This window comes from Oncorhynchus kisutch, linkage group LG28, assembly GCF_002021735.2.
Source record: "Oncorhynchus kisutch isolate 150728-3 linkage group LG28, Okis_V2, whole genome shotgun sequence".
Lineage (NCBI taxonomy): Eukaryota > Metazoa > Chordata > Actinopteri > Salmoniformes > Salmonidae > Oncorhynchus > Oncorhynchus kisutch.
The window spans coordinates 15543474-15561773 of record NC_034201.2 but is presented as its reverse complement, the minus strand read 5'-3'; the positions used below and the strand labels follow the sequence as shown (position 1 = coordinate 15561773).

The window sequence follows — 18300 nt, the reverse complement described above, 5'->3', positions numbered from 1 at the left end:
TTAATGTACACTAGTCCATGTAGTTATGGAGTATGCCTACTTGCATTACCACTTTGGCACGGACCTGTTTTTGTATTTTCTTCTTCTAGGAAACAGTGGGAAGTATAAATAACTGTCTCTACTGGAGCACCTACCTGCTACGTGACATCCTTTCATACTGTAGAATAAAGGCTGAACAATAGCTACCTAATGTAACGTGTTATGCAACAGTCTACCTGTCCTTTTCTGTATGTCTCTTGTCCAAATACTGTTGTTTACAGTTATAAAGGACAAGAACACAACCAATATGACAGTTACAATACCAAAATGACATGGTGATACAAATCCAACGACCAGTACATGTTCAATGGGTTTAAAAACCGTGGAAATAATTACCCTCAGATAGAACTTAAGGCAGGTTTGCTTCCTGTATCTTACAGACTCACAAACAACTTTTGGATGGATTTTCAACTAAACTATCCATTCATCCTAGTGCATGAAATAAAATAAGAATGACACTGGGAAATAGTTGGAGAATGAGACAATAAAGAAAGTAAATACAAGTGGAAATATAGAGCGATTTCAGTGCCAACAGTATCTGTACATGCATTCAATATTTTTGAATTTGTATTAAGATATTGAATTTAAATTCTATATTTTGGCATTTGTAATGGTCAAATTGAATCACATGTTCTAAAATTCTATTTCAATTTAATTGAATATTAAAATTCTATATTTATTTATTCATTGTCAATATGGTAGATATTGCATTCATTGTCTTTGTTTTCAAATTACAATTTCAAGTTTAACAAAGTTTCATATATTCAACTTCTCAGATGTATTCAGATTCAGTTTTCAAATGTGGTTCTCTAAATTCAGATTCAAAACCAGAGACAAAATCCAGGTACTTTGCCAGCAAGGAATGGTAGAGGAGAACCGATAGATTCAAACGCTCTCCATGTTAATCAGGTTTCTGCCGGTTTCTGAAACCAATGTGGCATGTAGAATTCATTTTCTTCCTATGAATTTTTGCGTTTGAGCCGTTTGGGCTCTAAGCTATTATGACCCCATTCCTGAAAGCTAAGACTCTCTGGAACATTAGACACATTAGAAGGGAGTGTGACAAAAAACACAATTTGGCCCCCATAAGAATATAGTTAAATAGCCCTGCCATAGCCCTTCCAAGGATAGCTTTTCCACTCCCTATTTAATCTTTCTCTTATGACTGACTGGGTTTGAACCGGATCTATTGCATGTTACAAGACTGTATTAGAGCCCACTTAGCTGAAGCCCATAGGGATGAGTTCAGGAAGCTAACAAAAGTCTTCAAGTCTCTAGCAAGGTTACTCATCAAAAGAGCGTGGACCTTAGTTATATTTCACCCCCTTTTGACCTCATACATGCGACCTTGCCTGAGATCTGAAGACGTGTTATTTTGACTGATCGATCGGGTTCTAACCCAGGCCTCCAGTGCACTAGGTCTCTGACAAGTTACTCATCATGTACTGTAAGCGTGTTCCCCTAACCACCTGTGTTACACTTCAACCAACTTTGACCTCCTCCTCGAGACCCAATCAAGTAACAGAACTTAGGCTTTAGCTCAGAAGCTAACAACGTCTTAACCCAGTCAGTCACCCTTATAATGAGAACCCTTGCAGGAGGCTTGAAACGAATACATGTCTAACACAAACCAAAACATGTCAAACTAACACGTCTTCAGGTCTCCTGTGCGTCCTGTGAGCATCATATAGGGGAACAGAAAGCATGACCATGTTCCAGAGGGTCTTAGCTTTTGGGAATGGGGTCATAATAGCTCAAACGGTTCAAATGCAACAGCCAAATTCATGAGAAGAAAATAAATTCAACATGCCACATTGGCTTCAGAAACCACTAGAAACCTGATTAACACATAGGGCATTTGATTCTATCTGTTCTCTTGGCACCCGAGTGGCGCAGCGGTCTAAGGCACTGCATCTAAGTGCAAGAGGCGTCACTACAGTCCCTGGTTTGAATCCAGGCTGCATCACATCTGGCCGTGTTTGGAAGTCCCGTAAGGGCATCGCACAATTGGCCCAGCGTTGTCCAGGTTTGGACGGGGTAGGCCGTCATTGTAAATAAGAAGTTGTTCTTAACTGACTTGCCTAGTTAAATAAAATAAAATAATCTTCTACCATTCCTTGCTGGAAAAGTACCAGGATGTCTCTGGTTTTTCATCTGAATTTAGAGAACTGAATTTTAAAACTGAATCTGAATGCATTTGAGAAGTTAAATATATGAAACTTTGGTCAACTTTAAATTATAGTTTGTAAACTTGATACACAGACAATTAATGCAATATGCACCATATTTAAACTGAATAAATAAATATTGAATTAGAATATTCACTTAAATTTACATTTAATTTAAAAACTGAATGCAATATTAATTTAATTAAGTTTCAAATGATGAAATACAAGTTCAATTTACTAATTCAAATATTACATTTGTGCATTACACACTCCAAAATATTGAATTCAAAATCTAAAATACATATTCAAAAATGGTACAGTTTCTGTTGGCACTGAACTCACTCCATATGGAAATGTTATGCTTTTGTACTGAATTGTTCAATAAATATAGATAACATAGATAGGGAGAAATACCCGACTTACCAATGACGTATGTGAGCAAAAGAGCGAGGGTTACGGTGATAGCGGTGGCGCTTAAGGCAGTGCATTTCCAGTTGCAGCACTTGTAGGGCTTGTTGAAGGTGAACATGGGTCTGGAGAAGGTGCTCCTGGGTAGGGGCCGTGGGGGTGGGGAGTACACTGTGTTAGATGTCAGAGGGTAGTTCTGACTGGCAGCGCTGAACAGGGCAGAGGAGCCTGAGCCATGTTTGAACAGGAAATGCCTGCAACACACCAACAGAAGAGGTTGACATTAATGAGAATATACACAACATAGCACATTACCATACATTACTATTTCATTGTTAAACACTTATGTGTGACCATTTACACCTTTGTGCACCAATACAAAATGGTGTAGATATGACATGAATAAATGCATAGATTAATACCCTTTCCATCTGCGTAGTACTTAAATAGAATACAAACCAGAAAATACTTCTGTTAGTTACTTGTGTACTTCTAAGTTATTGGTAAACTGCTAGAAATGCACATCATTAAAATCAAATCTCAAAATGCAATCCCATTTCCCTCCCTGGCCAAATGATATACATCCTAAATCTAATTAATGAATGCTCCCAACAGGCAAACTGCCTTAACGTGTACACTCCTGAGAGAGAGAGAGAGAGGGGGGGGGGGGGGGGGGGGGGGGGAAGATAGAGCAAGAGAGAGAGAGGGAGAGAGAGAGAGAGTCTAAGACATTTATTATTAAATTCTTACAGCTGACAGTGATGCTGAATGCTGTGCTTACATTGATTTATGCTAATGCTGAAGGGTGGCCAATTCCTCCTCACTGTGAACTTGACCTTGGAACCACTGCCTTTATCTAACAAGCTGTAGGCGGCAGTGTTTAGGGAGGGAATAGACCGACCAGCGGAACAGACGAACACAAGGGGGAAAAAATAACCCTCATTGCTCAGGTCCTTAATTAGAAAAGGTTTTAATACCATTAGCCGCTATCTTTAATGTGCCCAATTAAAGATGGGAGAGTACAAAGGTCAGTCTTATAGAAGATTATATCACAGGGCTTAATTGCTGGGCCAATTTTCGTAGACAGCGTAATTAAGTTTAAGTATGGTTCACAAAGGGATAAAGTTATCTGAGACATGTTTGTTTTTGTTGTCCAAGCCACTGTAAACGCAGCATCCCGTGGTGTTGGGTAATCCTCCTCACGGTCTGCGGGAAACACTCATGAAAACGGACTGAATTGTATGGTTCAGTCATGGACAGCGGACATCCAGTTTGGATCAGGACAGCACTGAGCTCAAGACTGTCTGGGATACTGTTCTGTTGTAGTGCTGTAGCTGACACTTGAAAAATGCATTATTAAGAGCAAAAAAACAGTCCATAGAGGAGCAATCAATTCCTGTCTTTGTGTAATTGAAAGAAATTAGGAAGAATATGCTTGTGGTCTTGAATATGGTCATTATGCTGATGTGACAGAAATCTGGAATTGCATTGATGTTGTGTCAGTGCCATATCATCATTGTCTTTGTGTTCTCAACAGTGCATCGACTCGGCTGATGTCATTTAGACAAACGAAATGAACTGCTTTCATCCCATAGTTTTTGATGCTTTGAGGAAGGTGTTCAGGAGGAGGAACTAAGAAATTGGATCATTAAAATACTTGTTTCCCCCTCAAGACGTCTGTAATGATGATCTGAGGATCACTATTGATCACTGATCTTTACAATCGATTACTTTTCTTCTGTTGTCTATATTTTCTATTGACGAGGTAGAATCTTATGTTAAACCGCCATTTTGTGAAGGTGCAGTATGTTGCTATGTGCGTTGGCCAGATGTCACAGGGAGCGTTTCTTCATCATATCAATCTGAAGGTGTTTGTGGAGGTGGGTGATACAGAGCACCTAATTTCTAGTCATTTTAGCAGTCTGAAAAACACTTGATGCTACAGTATACAGTGTTAATTGGAAGGCAGCTATGCATAATTGGTAACGTCTGCCGGTGAGAATTGACAACACAGAAATCTGAAATCAACAAGAATATGATAAATATTCAGTATTTGGGTTTATTTGGGTGAAGGCAAGAGCAAAGTGTTACAACTATGTCAACAGCACATCACCCAGCCTGTAGAGCGAATGTGAAGTAATACCAGTTGTTACAATTTTCTAAATGTAAAAGGCAAAATATCAAATGTGGTGGTGTTATTGATATCTGGCCATCACATCAAACTTTCAATCTCATTACAATTGACAATGATGAGATAAACAAGGCCAAGAGGAGGTATTGGATAGCAATCTGCTGATCTACATGAATGCTGGCATTGTATTAGGTTGAATATCGACCACAGGTTAATCAACAAGTTTCATTTAGGTGAGAACAGAAAGTCAGCACATAGCCACATCAGGCATGGTGACTTTCTCATCTTCTATGCAGAGTGGGTGACCTCTACATAAGTTTGGGGCCTAAATGAGCACAGTCAATGCGATCTACCATAAGGGAGGGAGGATCTACTTACTCCATCAAATTTAAGATGTTCAAGTACCCCTACCCCTCCTGCAAACCTAATTGTGTTCATTTGTAATTATTGTCACTGTTGTACATTACATACACCTATAAGATGTTATGGATGTTTTGAGCACAAAGCGTGGGGGAGAAAACATGCCTAAGGTAGGCCCTTGTTTTCTAGTCTCTTACTAACACCCTCTCATGCCAACTGAGTAATGGCTTCCTTGAGGAGGTATTATCAACCATGGAGCTCCTGCATCCATTCATTTGATTGCTTCAGTCCAGTGAATCTATCCACAATGGCTGGGAAACTCAATTAAAGGAGAAGCTTTCCTTTTTTCCCCAACCAAATATATTGTTTTATGTAAATAACATGTTACACCTTTTTGGTGATTTCATTTCTTTTTGGAAAACATACCCCAAACATCAAATCCTTTAACTTGTGAATTCAGGTAGCTCTATGATGTAGTGTTCTCCCTACTGATGCTGTTACCCCATGCTTCATTATTTTTCTCAAGACGACATGTCAACTTATTTTAGTCAACAGAAAGAAGTTGTTTACCTCTGATAGGATTGCTTATTTTCAATTTACAAGACATTTATGAACCACCAAGCACTGTTGGGTTTACCAAACAAATGGGAAATAGAAAAATAGGCCAGCGACTCATTTCACATTTCACAGACAACCCTTTAAATAAAAAACAATCTCAAAAAGCAGACAGCATAATTGTCAATCTTGACAAAGGCTCTCTACTTCATATGATTCATTTACTTTTTCATAGTTTTCCTGTCATAGTGGTCTCTCTTTGCATGTTAAAACCCTTTCCTCCATACAAAGCCAAATAAAGCTTGTCATTAATAACAAGCGGGAAATTCTTTGATTGGTTTTGTGTTCCACATCAAATGAAGAGGGGAAGATTTACCTGGTTGCTTGTGGTGTACAGTAATTGAATTTGCCATTTTCTAAGCATGAAAATGAAAGATGCATATAGAGAGCTCAACTCATTTTAAGTTAATAATAGAGTTTTTCAACCTCTGAACTACCCACAATGACTTTCTCCATTACAGTAAATCTAATGGATTGAAATGTTGTATTTCTGTATTTTCACCTTTGATCTGACAGCTGTTGGTAGCCATCGTTTCTTCCTATCAATTAGGAGTGTAGCCAGAGAGGAAGAGGCGAAGCGAGAGGTTTTACTCAGCTCAAGAAAATAAGGCCACAAAGTGAGGAATTTTTGTATGGAGGTCAATGAGAGGGTCGCATTTGGTCATCAAAAATGTAATTGCTAACTGCTACGCGAGGCTTATTTGATCAAATAGAAGTTCCATAATGGTTAGGTTGTTACGAATCCACTGATATAAGTGTGTATGTAGAATTTCATCAATGACTTTATATCAGCGTTCTGCCTGTGGTCATAGAGATAGATAGAGGACTCATCATGGATATAGCTTGTTTTACCCCTGGACATTACCATTGAGGGCTTCCACCATTTTAAAGTACTCAATTGGGTGGGGATTCCTATGAGTTGGAAGCAATTAGCCAATGAAGAAGAAGAAAATGTACTACTTTTAAATGGAGATAGCCCCAACGGCACTGCCAATGCCGTCACAGATGCTATAATGGCACAGACACAAAAATCAGTCCTCGATCTATCTCTCTGGCTTGTTCACATGCGTATCTGCCCTCTCATTGGCTAGAATGTTCCCACCTGATCTTGCCACCTCATCTTGTCTCTCCCCTCTAGTTTTAATGAAGGACAAAGATAATTCTTACCCTAAAAGGGATAAAGGTCACATTTTGGAAGCTTGGAATTCACACAAATGATCTAGCCCGGCAGAGACAGGTACAGTTAAAAATTCTGGGGAAGTGATCACAAGAAGACAAGCCCGTTCATAAAGGGTGACCGCTTGAAGTGGTTTTCTCTTTGGATGTCCGTTTAAAAATTAAAAACCCTATTTGGGATGAATGGATACACTTCCAAAAAAGTTGTTGTTTCATAAATTGTCACGTGTGGCTATGCAAACACCTAGTCAGTTGTAGACAACCTTTCTTTTACAACTACAGCAGTTTTATATTTACATCTGATACATTTCTTTAAAGGCTTTTGCTGTGAAAAGGATTGGAAAGGCCTTGATCTTGAATATGTTCAGTTAACAATGCATCTATTTATGTTCTTTGGATTTGTACACCCCTTCACTTCTCAAAAGCATTAGCCCTGAATCTCATCAAAGCAATGTGATTTAGTTATGCACCACCAACCCCTCATTATAAATGTACACCATGATTCATCTCTATCAAGTGTGAATCATTAAAGAAGTCTGAGAGGTCTGTGACTGAAGTCACAGGGGTCTTCTCTGTAACACTTAACTCAGGCCAACAACATATCCATTCAATCGACTTTTCTCAAAGCTAGCGCTATTTTGTGGATCCAAGTTACGGGTACTGCAGTGTCACGGTGATTAAGAACACAGAGGGAAAGAGACCAAGAGACCTGTATGACTCAATACTGGGGAAAGTATGGCCACAGAGCTGTTATGGTGTCTGCCACACTGCACTGACCTCATTACTAGGCAGGTGAGAGTGGTGGTGCCGAGGCCTACCTGGTCTCCAGGGGGATGTTGCTGTTGAGGGCCCAGCTGTTGTGGAGCTGGCCTCTGTCTCTGTCGGCCGGCTGAGTGGGATCTCCGTCCATCGCCTGGCTCCGAGCCGGCAGGGTGTTCCTCTGCAGTGCCTCAGAAATGTGAGCGTGAGGGGCTGGGCGGGCACATGTGCACGCGTGGGGAGGGGGTGGAGGTGGAGGGAGGGGTCTGAAGGTGAACTGAGCTGGTGGACTGCTGGGGAGCTCTGTGGGGAGAAAAGGAGAGAGAAAGCTTGAGAAAAAGCGAGAGAGAAAGTGAGAGAGAAAGCGAGAGAGAGTTGAGTCTTTTCTGAGTGGCTTGATAAGTGTCTGAGAGTTTTGTGACATTCCGAAAGCACTTAACATTCACTTTTCATCAATTTGGAGAGAGCCTGGGGGATTTTTTCAGTTTAATTAGCACATGTAACAAGGTTATCATTCCAAAGTACAATTTTGAAAAAAATCTAATTTTGCAATAAGATCAACCAATAAACATAAAATCAAATCAAGAATACAAGAATAAATCTATATACAAGGAGTACCCAAATCCAATCAAAGCTTTCTTAATGAAATTAAAAGAGAGCCACGATTGCATTAAATCAATATACATTTCTAAAGCCAATGAAATGCTTGCCCCACTATTGCTTGTGTGATGGAACGGTTTTAGTAAAAATGTCCAAAGTAACAGAATTTCCAAATCTTGGAGGATGCAGGTGTCTCATCAGGACTTGTTCTAGATTAGAAGATGCATGGCTATCCTTCTCATGATGTCTGGAGTGGTTTCAAAGTCAAACTAGAATCAATGGATCCATACTATACTATCAAAAATGGATGGAATCATTTGATAAAACAACGAGGTAAAATATATTAAAATGGATTAAATGACTAAATGTAAAAAATGATATTTAATGCCATAAAAAAATCATTTGTATGTTTTAAAGTGAGTTACAAAACCATCCAGACCTATTCCTGTATAACTACACTTCATGGTAACACAAGAACTTCACACCTTGCTTCATATGGCATTATAGAGCCTGTTTACGATGCCCTAGCACTGCACAGCTGATTCAAATAACCAACTCATCATCAACTTTTGTTTATTTGAAGCCGCTGTGTAGTGAACAGGGGAAACCAAAAGTTGCATCTGGGTGGGCTCTAGGACTGAGTTAGGGAAACCCTGCTCTACTCTATAGTTATGTGAGTAGTTATTAGTGTCTATGTAGAGGGTACCTTTGCAGAGTGTATTCATAAGTGTTACCAACTTTGTTATCATGATTGAGTTTCCCCCCAATTAGAGAGACAAGTCTGCATTAACTCTTCTCAGTTGTGTACGAAGAGACTAATGACAGAGTCCTGCGTTTGGCCTAAGAGGTTGAATTGAATTGTATTGATTTTGTTTGTCTGTGTGATACGTTTTACTCCTGCTTATTATACATCAGCGTTTAGATGCCAAGGATCACTTCTAAAGCATTATAGAATAATGCAGATTGGAGTCTGGACCTGCAGTAATCTGATAAGAGCACTCCTCTCCATTGATCTAATGGCCATTCATTCAGTTTAATTGTTCAATTCTTCCATCATTTCCCTTTTCAGAGTATTGATATTTACCAGGTAACATCTAACATAATTCTGCAGGTTGAACTCCATCAGATAAGGGGAAATGATTATTGTAGATGTATGAAGGGTACGTTGTTTGGGAGGGTAGTTTTCCCACTAAAGAATCCAAGGCTCAAATGGCTAATTATTAAAAAGATCAAATAACATTTTATCAATCTTAATCCTAAAACATAATACACTGCTCAAAAAAATAAAGGGAACACTAAAATAACACATCCTAGATCTGAATGAATTAAATATTTTTATTAAATACTTTTTTCTTTACATAGTTGAATGTGCTGACAACAAAATCACACAACAATTATCAATGGAAATCAAATTTATCAACCCATGGAGGTCTGGATTTGAAGTCACACTCAAAATTAAAGTGGAAAACCACACTACAGGCTGATCCAACTTTGATGTAATGTCCTTAAAACAAGTCAAAATTAGGCTCAGTAGTGTGTGTGGGCTCCACGTGCCTGAATGACCTCCCTACAACGCCTGGGCATGCTCCTGATGAGGTGGCGGATGGTCTCCTGAGGGATCTCCTCCCAGACCTGGACTAAAGCATCTGCCAACTCCTGGACAGTCTGTGGTGCAACTGTGGTGGATAGAGCGAGACATGATGTCCCAGATGTGCTCAATTGGATTCAGGTCTGGGGAACGGGCGGGCCAGTCCATAGCATCAATGCCTTCCTCTTGCAGGAACTGCTGACACACTCCAGCCACATGAGGTCTAGCATTGTCTTGCATTAGGAGGAACCCAGGACCAACCGCACCAGCATATGGTCTCACAAGGGGTCTGAGGATCTCATCTCGGTACCTAATGGCAGTCAGGCTACCTCTGGCGAGCACATGGAGGGCTGTGCGGCCCCCCAAAGAAATGCCACCCCACACCATGACTGACCCACCGCCACACCGGTCATGCTGGAGGATGTTGCAGGCAGCAGAATGTTCTCCACGGTGTCTCCAGATTGTCACATCTGTCACATGTGCTCAGTGTGAACCTGCTTTCATCTGTGAAGAGCACAGGGCGCCAGTGGCAAATTTTCCAATCTTGGTGTTCTCTGGCAAATGCCAAACGTCCTGCACGGTGTTGGGCTGTAAGCACAACCCCCACCTGTGGACGTCGGGCCATCATACCACCCTCATGGAGTCTGTTTCTGACCGTTTGAGCAGACACATGCACATTTGTGGCCTGCTGGAGGTCATTTTGCAGGGCTCTGGCAGTGCTCCTCCTGCTCCTCCTTGCACAAAGGCGGAGGTAGCGGTCCTGCTGCTGGGTTGTTGCCCTCCTACGGCCTCTTCCATGTCTCCTGATGTACTGGCCTGTCTCCTGGTAGCGCCTCCATGCTCTGGACACTACGCTGACAGACACAGCAAACCTTCTTGCCACAGCTCGCATTGATGTTCCATCCTGGATGAGCTGCACTACCTGAGCCACTTGTGTGGGTTGTAGACTCCGTCTCATGCTACCACTAGAGTGAAAGCGCCGCCAGCATTCAAAAGTGACCAAAACATCAGCCAGGAAGCATAGGAACTGAGAAGTGGTCTGGTCACCACCTGCAGAACCACTCCTTTATTAGGGGTGTCTTGCTAATTGCCTATAATTTCCACCTGTTGTCTATTCCATTTGCACAACAGCATGTGAAATGTATTGTCAATCAGTGTTGCTTCCTAAGTGGACAGTTTGATTTCACAGAAGTGTGATTGACTTGGAGTTACATTGTGTTGTTTAAGTGTTCCCTTTATTTTTTTGAGCAGTGCATGTTGTGATCTATGATCTGAAGAATGCTTTGTAGACCACACACATGACCAGGAAAAATATGACTGAATGCTATGAGAAGATTAAGAACCACATCTATGCTTCTAACCCTGTAAGGGGCTAACATGGAGAACATCATAGTTTCCAGAATGTATGCCAAAATCTAAACAGACTCAAACAAATAGAAAATAGTTTGAAATACAATATTTGTCTCCAACGTTACCCTAAAAACCCCATGCACATGTTTCCAAAGCATTATGTTCAATGTCTCTTGTTTGGCGCTACCACTTACTTGTTCTTTTCACGCTTGTTACAGAAATCCAAGCCTTTGAGGTGTAAACATGAGCCTTCAAGTACTCAGAGGAACAGTACGTACACTTCTTGAAAGGTTCTTCAGAAAAAGCCTTCATTTTGAGATTGCTCTCTAATCATCCAGTATGTTCCAAAGCCAGGCCATAACATGGCCTCAATTTACCACAAGTGGCTTAAACTCCATTTCCAGGGATTTCCTTCAGAGCACATGCTTCAAGACAAAACCCCTGGCGGGATTGAAACTGTCTTAAAAGTACACCTGACCTCCTGCAGACATGCTTTATCCTTGAAAAATGTAAATATACTGGGTACACACTTACACGTGCATTATTAAGACTAGGTCATTCACTGATCCTCTCTTAGATAAGCTAGCTGCTATAAGTGCTGGCTGACTGCAGCCACTCAGAGTCTGACAACAATGCAACACAAAAAGAGGCACATTAGAAATACACTTCCGCTCCTTTGACTCCGACAGCCTGCTTGGAAGTTGACATAGTTTGACTTTTTACAGACGCCCCTTCCTTATAAGTTGTTTATGATAACCCCATGACAGGCTGTCGATTCAGAGAAGAGGTGGCACAACGTAATACATTACAACATTATGGTACCATAAAGAAGCCGCTGCAGTGTCTTGAAAAGAGGCCACATTCAATCACAACCGCACTGCAGGATTTACACAGCAGCATAAACATCTTTCATGTCAGTCAAATAATATAGTTGATGGTTTAGATTGAATAACAACTATGTGCAGTTAAGAGTGCCAGATTGAAGGTGAACGAACTGGCTGCATGAACAAGATCGCTGCATTAAAACACTACATCAGGTTAGATTAAATCAGGCCAGCAGGACGTTGGGCAACAGATCTGAGTGGAGATGCATCTTGTCTGCGGTGTCAGGGACACTGAGGTGTGAGGCTGACCCACTTAGGCCCTGGTCCAGGCAAGGGAGCAGTTTATTGATGACCTTGGCTCCAGAGCATGTGTCTACAAGTGTTATTGCCAGCCTGATTCCTCTCACAGCAATGAGATGCACAAACACACAAAAAGCCAATGGGAACTCTTTTCCCTTTCATTTTGTCAATACAAAACATGATCACGTCGACTTGCAATGTCAATGGATCACTGTTTATTTTTAACAACACAAATGCTTCTGATTTCAAAAAATGGAAAATGCGTGCAAAGAGCCCTGACTGTGTTATATCCATTCTATTTCTAAAAGGGAGCCTGAGTTGAGAGGGGAAGCACATTAGCTTCACCTGGAGAGGGGAGAGAGCATGGCTCAGTGTCTCACTAGACATGGGAGAGTACAGAACAAAGGGGCTGGCCCTGCAGTCCCCCTCACCCCGCTGCTTTCAAGTGCTGGACATGGTGCATTATGCATGTCTTCAGTACTATTGACATTTCTACTTTGAAACTCACATTCCTTTTGCATATGGATAGAGATGGGAATGGAGCTGCAGTATATAATATAAGCATAAGTAATGCTGGCATTTTCAGCAGACAAATCATTCCTCTCTGTCTGAGCGTGTGTTGGTGTGAGGGTCGGTGTGTGAGGTTTGGCAGTGCACCTGACATTTCATAGAAATGCCTCTAAACACATGACCGATCAGAAAGTTTTTAGATTCAGAGAAAGGCCTTAAATGAAAATAGATTATGTGGAGTGCAAAAACTGGACTAGCCAGCTGGAGCTAGAGAGAGAGTGTACATTTCCGTGGTGTAGTTTATGTCATCTCCCTACATAAAGCAAGCACCGACTTTGGGCAATTTGAAGATTCAATTTAGTGTGTCCTGGTTTTGCATGGCTACAGATGAGTACTGTAGTATCATCCACAATCTAGGAGGATAATACTGTATATTTCATTCATCACCTTTCGTTTGATGTCGATGCTTATGTCACACCAGACAAAAAGGCACCGTTCTAAAAAGATCATAGCAGTATCAAGACAAAGTTGATAGAAAAGCCAAACGTAATTCAATTGAATATAAAAAACCTTTGTTTTATTGCGAAACAACATAAATGTGGACTTTTGCCCGTCTCCTCACCCTACACATTGTAAGTCTCTGTTATGGCTTTACGATAGCTACAGTCATTATTGACAACAGTTATCTTTTCCGGGGGTTTTTAGCTGCCGAAACACTTGTAAAAATAGAGCGTTAAGTAAAAATGTGAATTGAAGTGATTCAACAATGGTGCACAACAAACCTGCTGGCACCAGCCACATAAACGTAACACTGGAGCTTAAGGGATGTTCAGCTAGCACATATACGGTATCAGACTGGGACTTTGCAAAACACATGAGAAAGCTCTTAATGCCAAAGGCTTTAACACAATTTCTTTCACAGCAGGACCTTCTATTATTGAAATTGCTCTCAGCATATAGAAAGGTATATCAGCCAGCCACAATGAAAATGCCTGGTGTTGAGTAACACCGCCGAGGCTAAACACACACAGCACTCAGGCACTCTAGAAGAGCGGCTCCCATTCCCCTACCCCTCAGAGGCTACTGCAATAATCTCTGGAAATAAAATCCCATGTACAAAGTACTACCGCAATTACTTCCAAAGGTGGAGGATTTGGAGTAAACTATTCATCTCACACATCAACTATTTTTGCTTCCGGCAACAGTTGTACCACACAGTACCCCTTGCACAATGACAACGTTCCTCATTAACGCTTGTGAGGAACATTTTCTTCTGCACAGTCCTTCCCCATGGCTTGGCTCCCTTCAGAAAACAATGCACCTGAAGGGATACACTGTGACGTATTCAATCTCTTCATTAATACATGTTTATTTACAGCAGCTGTCCTTCACAGCTCATAAACCTAAACTTCCACTCCGAGATATGATGAACCACCGTATAGACACTGTGGATGAGGACTTGTATGCATTGTATGGGAACCATATGGTAAAGCGGAGTCTTACCACTCAGATTGTTGACTGTGGATTGGAGGTCAAGTGAATGAATGTAACTCATGCCTTGCCTGGGTGAGACACAAGACATGGGAAAGGAAAAGACCTTCTGTATTTTACAGACCGGGCAGGTTTGTACAGTATGTTTAAACTGAGCAGCAGATTGACAAGAGCACAGTTGGCCTGTTTTATACATAAAATAACTGAAATGTTGGTCCACATACTTGTGTAATCTCTCAGTTGACAGCACGTATTTGCCAACAGGGTCCTTATACGACACTCTCAAGCACCTCTGCCAAGAAAATAGGACTATCCACTTCAGGCATAAATATATTTATTCTCTGGCATAGTTATTCATGGTGGATAATACACAAGAGGAAGAGAGGCAAATACTATTTTATTCCCCCAATTTGACCTTGTCTCTTCTAGCTTGGGCTTGAAAATGCATTTGTTGTAGCCTGGTGCGTGAATGGAATCTTTAAGCGCTTTAATATGGTCCCATTGTAGAAAGCGCTACATAATTTTACACGCTACACAAGGGTAATGGCATTCCATGAGATTAAACAGATGACCCATCTTCTTGAATCAACCTCGGGCACTTCAATCTAACGAGACAACATGGCAACTTAACATTCTGGGGCTGAACTCCAAAAAGGATGTTTTGTGATATTTGAATCATTCTGAACCATGACTTCAGTCAACAATATGGGGCTATCACATGGAATCACTGAAAGCACTGTGTCCAATGCAATTCATATCGGAAGAAATGCAGTTGTAGAAAAGTCATATTTTCATTATGATTAAATAAGTATTTATTTGAATTTAAAACCTGACTGTTTGTTTTAAGCGTACACCACTGAGGACCAGTAGTAATTTGCTGAAGGCCTGTGAGCACCATGACATGGTTTATTGCTTTATGGTGCAACATGTCAAAAGATAACCCGTTATTGGAGGGAAATGGACAATAATTACTTAAATCATCATGTTTCACATATAGTAGCTTTTTCAAATGAGTATGCCACGATATCTGGCTAGTTCACTGACCAGACGCACACTGTGATTCTATTTGGAGCTATGACAGGGATATTCACAGATTATCTGTGATTGTGAATGATAGGACCCAGCACATACCCATAAATCTTACAGCAAACTAACATCAGATCTTTTACAACCAGGAGGCCGTCATTCAGCTTCATCGTGGCTCACATAATCTCTTTACATCAGGGACTTATTCCTAATGCAATAAAGGCAATACAGAACAGAGCCAACGTTGAAATAGTCCCCGGTTATTGTCTATGGATCCGATTGTAGACACGGTTGTAATAATTCAGGTGAGAAAAATGTGTTTCGTACCAGATGGTGCAATGGTGATAAAGTGTCAACGCTGGCGGCTCGGGTATTGATCCTCTTTTATAAAACGATATACAAAGGTCAGAGGAAGTCTATCCATTTACCCTTAGCACGGATAGATTGGCAGACACAGAGGCCATTGTGTGGAAGCCCATTTGACATGAATTGGTGTACCATGTTGTTGTGTGGCCAGTAAATTCTCCTTTCTTAGATTCATAGCCTCGTTTTATGGGCAACCCTTTCTGTATACTTATCTGATCTGACATGCATTACTTACTGAGCCAGCTTATCTGGGCGGTACACACGCACGAACCCTGCACTTTTCACACGTTAAAGAAAAGCACGACTAGGAGGGATCCTAAAATCAGTCAACTGCAATGACACAAACCCTAACAAACCCTATCAAACCCTAACAAACCCTATCAAATCCTAACAAACGCTAACAAACCCTATCAAATCCTAACAAACCCTATCAACCCCTATCAAACCCTAACCAACCCTATCAAACCCTAACAAACCATATCAAACGCTACCAAACCCTATCAAATCCTAACAAACCCTATCAAATCCTATCAAACCCTATCAAACTCTATCAAACCCTATCAAATCCTAACAAACCCTAACAAACCCTATCAAATCCTAACAAACCCTATCAAACCCTATCAAATCCTAACAAACCCTATCAAACTCTATCAACCTCGATCAAACCCTATAAAACCTTATCAAACCCTATCAAACCCTATCAAACCCGAACAAACCCTATCAAACCCTATCAAACTCTATCAAAGACCAATCTGAGTAATCAACAGGAATCATTCAAATGTCATAAGATTGATTCATACATCTCTTCTGAGGAGCATTTGGGTGAAACAGCCAGGTTAACCTTGACTACTAGATCCAATGTCATTACCGAACATGAGCATTTGCAAAATGGATGGAGAAGAAATGGAAGGAAATACTTCATTGAACTATCAACAAATGTCAGTCTCTCTCTCTCTCTATCGCTAAGATAGTTAAAAATGCAAAGTGCTTGCCAGGAGAATGTCACTGTGGTTCTTACACCTAATGAGATATTCAAGATACAAACACATTACCAGTCTTACATTTGGTTACTTTTGAGGTTAGCGAGCTAGCCATGCAGCTAATTAAAGGACTCACTTGGGAAGGAATGACTTGAGATAGATACTGTTTTGAGACAGAAGTGCACGCTCCACAAGCTTGCATCCCAGATTAGCATTTGAGATTTTGATTAGACACTCATGGCTCCCATCTCTCAAATGCCAGTCAGGAAGAGTCTGAAGGTTATGTGTCCACACGGGTGGCTGCGGCTTTATTTGTAGAAGGAGTACAATAGAGAGAAAGTGCACTGTACAAACTACACCACAGCCTGGTAATTAATTCAATTTTCTCCATACCTTAGCCTCATCGTTAATTCAAGAAGGAACACTGCACTAGAGAGCTTCAAAACCCCCCGGCAATACAACAGCTTCTGACAGTTTCTGGCTGTTACCAACATGTACACAGCTGTTGTTTCCACAGGGTCTGTCATCTCAACACCTATTTATTTCCTCAGTTTATTGGACTTCATATAATCAGCTCATACATTTTCTTCTCTGTGTATTCAGAAGGTTTCTGAATAGCCCCCTGTGAGAACGGGGACACACTCTACTATCCCTTTGCTCTGTGGGAATAGGAAAACGTTGTGAGAAAGCAACCAAAATACGTGGTCCATTGTCCATCAGTAGCTTTGGTCTGCCCATGAGGTAGCGTGTACAGTAGGACAAAAATAGAACTTCTTCTTCGTCACATCCTTGATGTCTCTTCAAAAAACAAGGAGAGATAACAAGAAGGGAAAAAAAGAGCCTGTGATTCAGGCAATTAAAAGCGGTATTGATCGGTGTTGCCTGCCCTGTAGTGGTCTGCCTAACTGTGTGTGTACCAAGTGTCCCTGACAGGGCAGACTCAATTGGTCTCCTCTCTGTCCGATGGGATTGGCAGGCCTCACGGCACGCCTGACAGAAGTTGACACCATATATTACTTTATCAAACCATTATTCACCCTCCATTAAAAGAGAGAACTTAACTGACTTCCCACGAGGCCCCTACAGAAGTGACAGCCATCCATGGCGAGAGATGACAACCTTGCTGTTGAAGGGCAGAGCTGTCAGCAGCTGAAACTATGCCACATCTCTCTTAGGGCTTATGGCCCTCCATGCTTCTTAAAGGAGAGTGGACAGCAGAACAGATAGGATATATACAGTAGTAGGGATCATGCATGCTTTTCGTAGGGGAATAGACAGCAGGACAGATGTGTAGCAGAGGATAATGAGTCGGACTCCCAATGGACACATGCTTCCTGGCATGACACCATGCGACAGGGAGGCCATCCCCAGTGTAAGCACAGTTTAAGGGTGCATGGGGATCGTAGAACAGCTGTTAGACTGGCTACACATGATCTAGGTCCCAATATATGAACCTGGGGTATTGTATAAGCCTTATGGTGGGGTCCAAATTCAGTTTCATCAAAATGAGGTGACATAACAATGGGGATGTTACAAGATTGAGAATCTGCATGTGCCAGCATGCATTCATTATCACAATACTAACAAAGGGTCAGCACAGTTCAGCCGG

The 18300-nt window shown here is 41.2% G+C and overlaps 1 protein-coding gene across 5 annotated transcripts in view; it reads right to left on the bottom strand.

Annotated features, from left to right (window-relative positions):
* LOC109872677 (teneurin-1) overlaps positions 1-18300 on the bottom strand; it is a 177677-nt gene that overhangs the window by 72086 nt on the left and 87291 nt on the right. For 3 of the 5 annotated variants that reach the window (XM_031808394.1, XM_031808392.1, XM_031808393.1), the window contains exons 4-5: positions 7716-7959; positions 2631-2869 (exon numbers count right to left, since the gene is read on the bottom strand). In XM_031808394.1, coding sequence (XP_031664254.1) covers positions 2631-2869; positions 7716-7959 — 483 coding nt within the window. Of the gene's footprint in view, positions 1-2630; positions 2870-7715; positions 7986-11388; positions 11829-18300 lie in introns of those variants that run through there. The other 2 variants (XM_031808395.1, XM_031808396.1) reach the window with 2 other exon arrangements.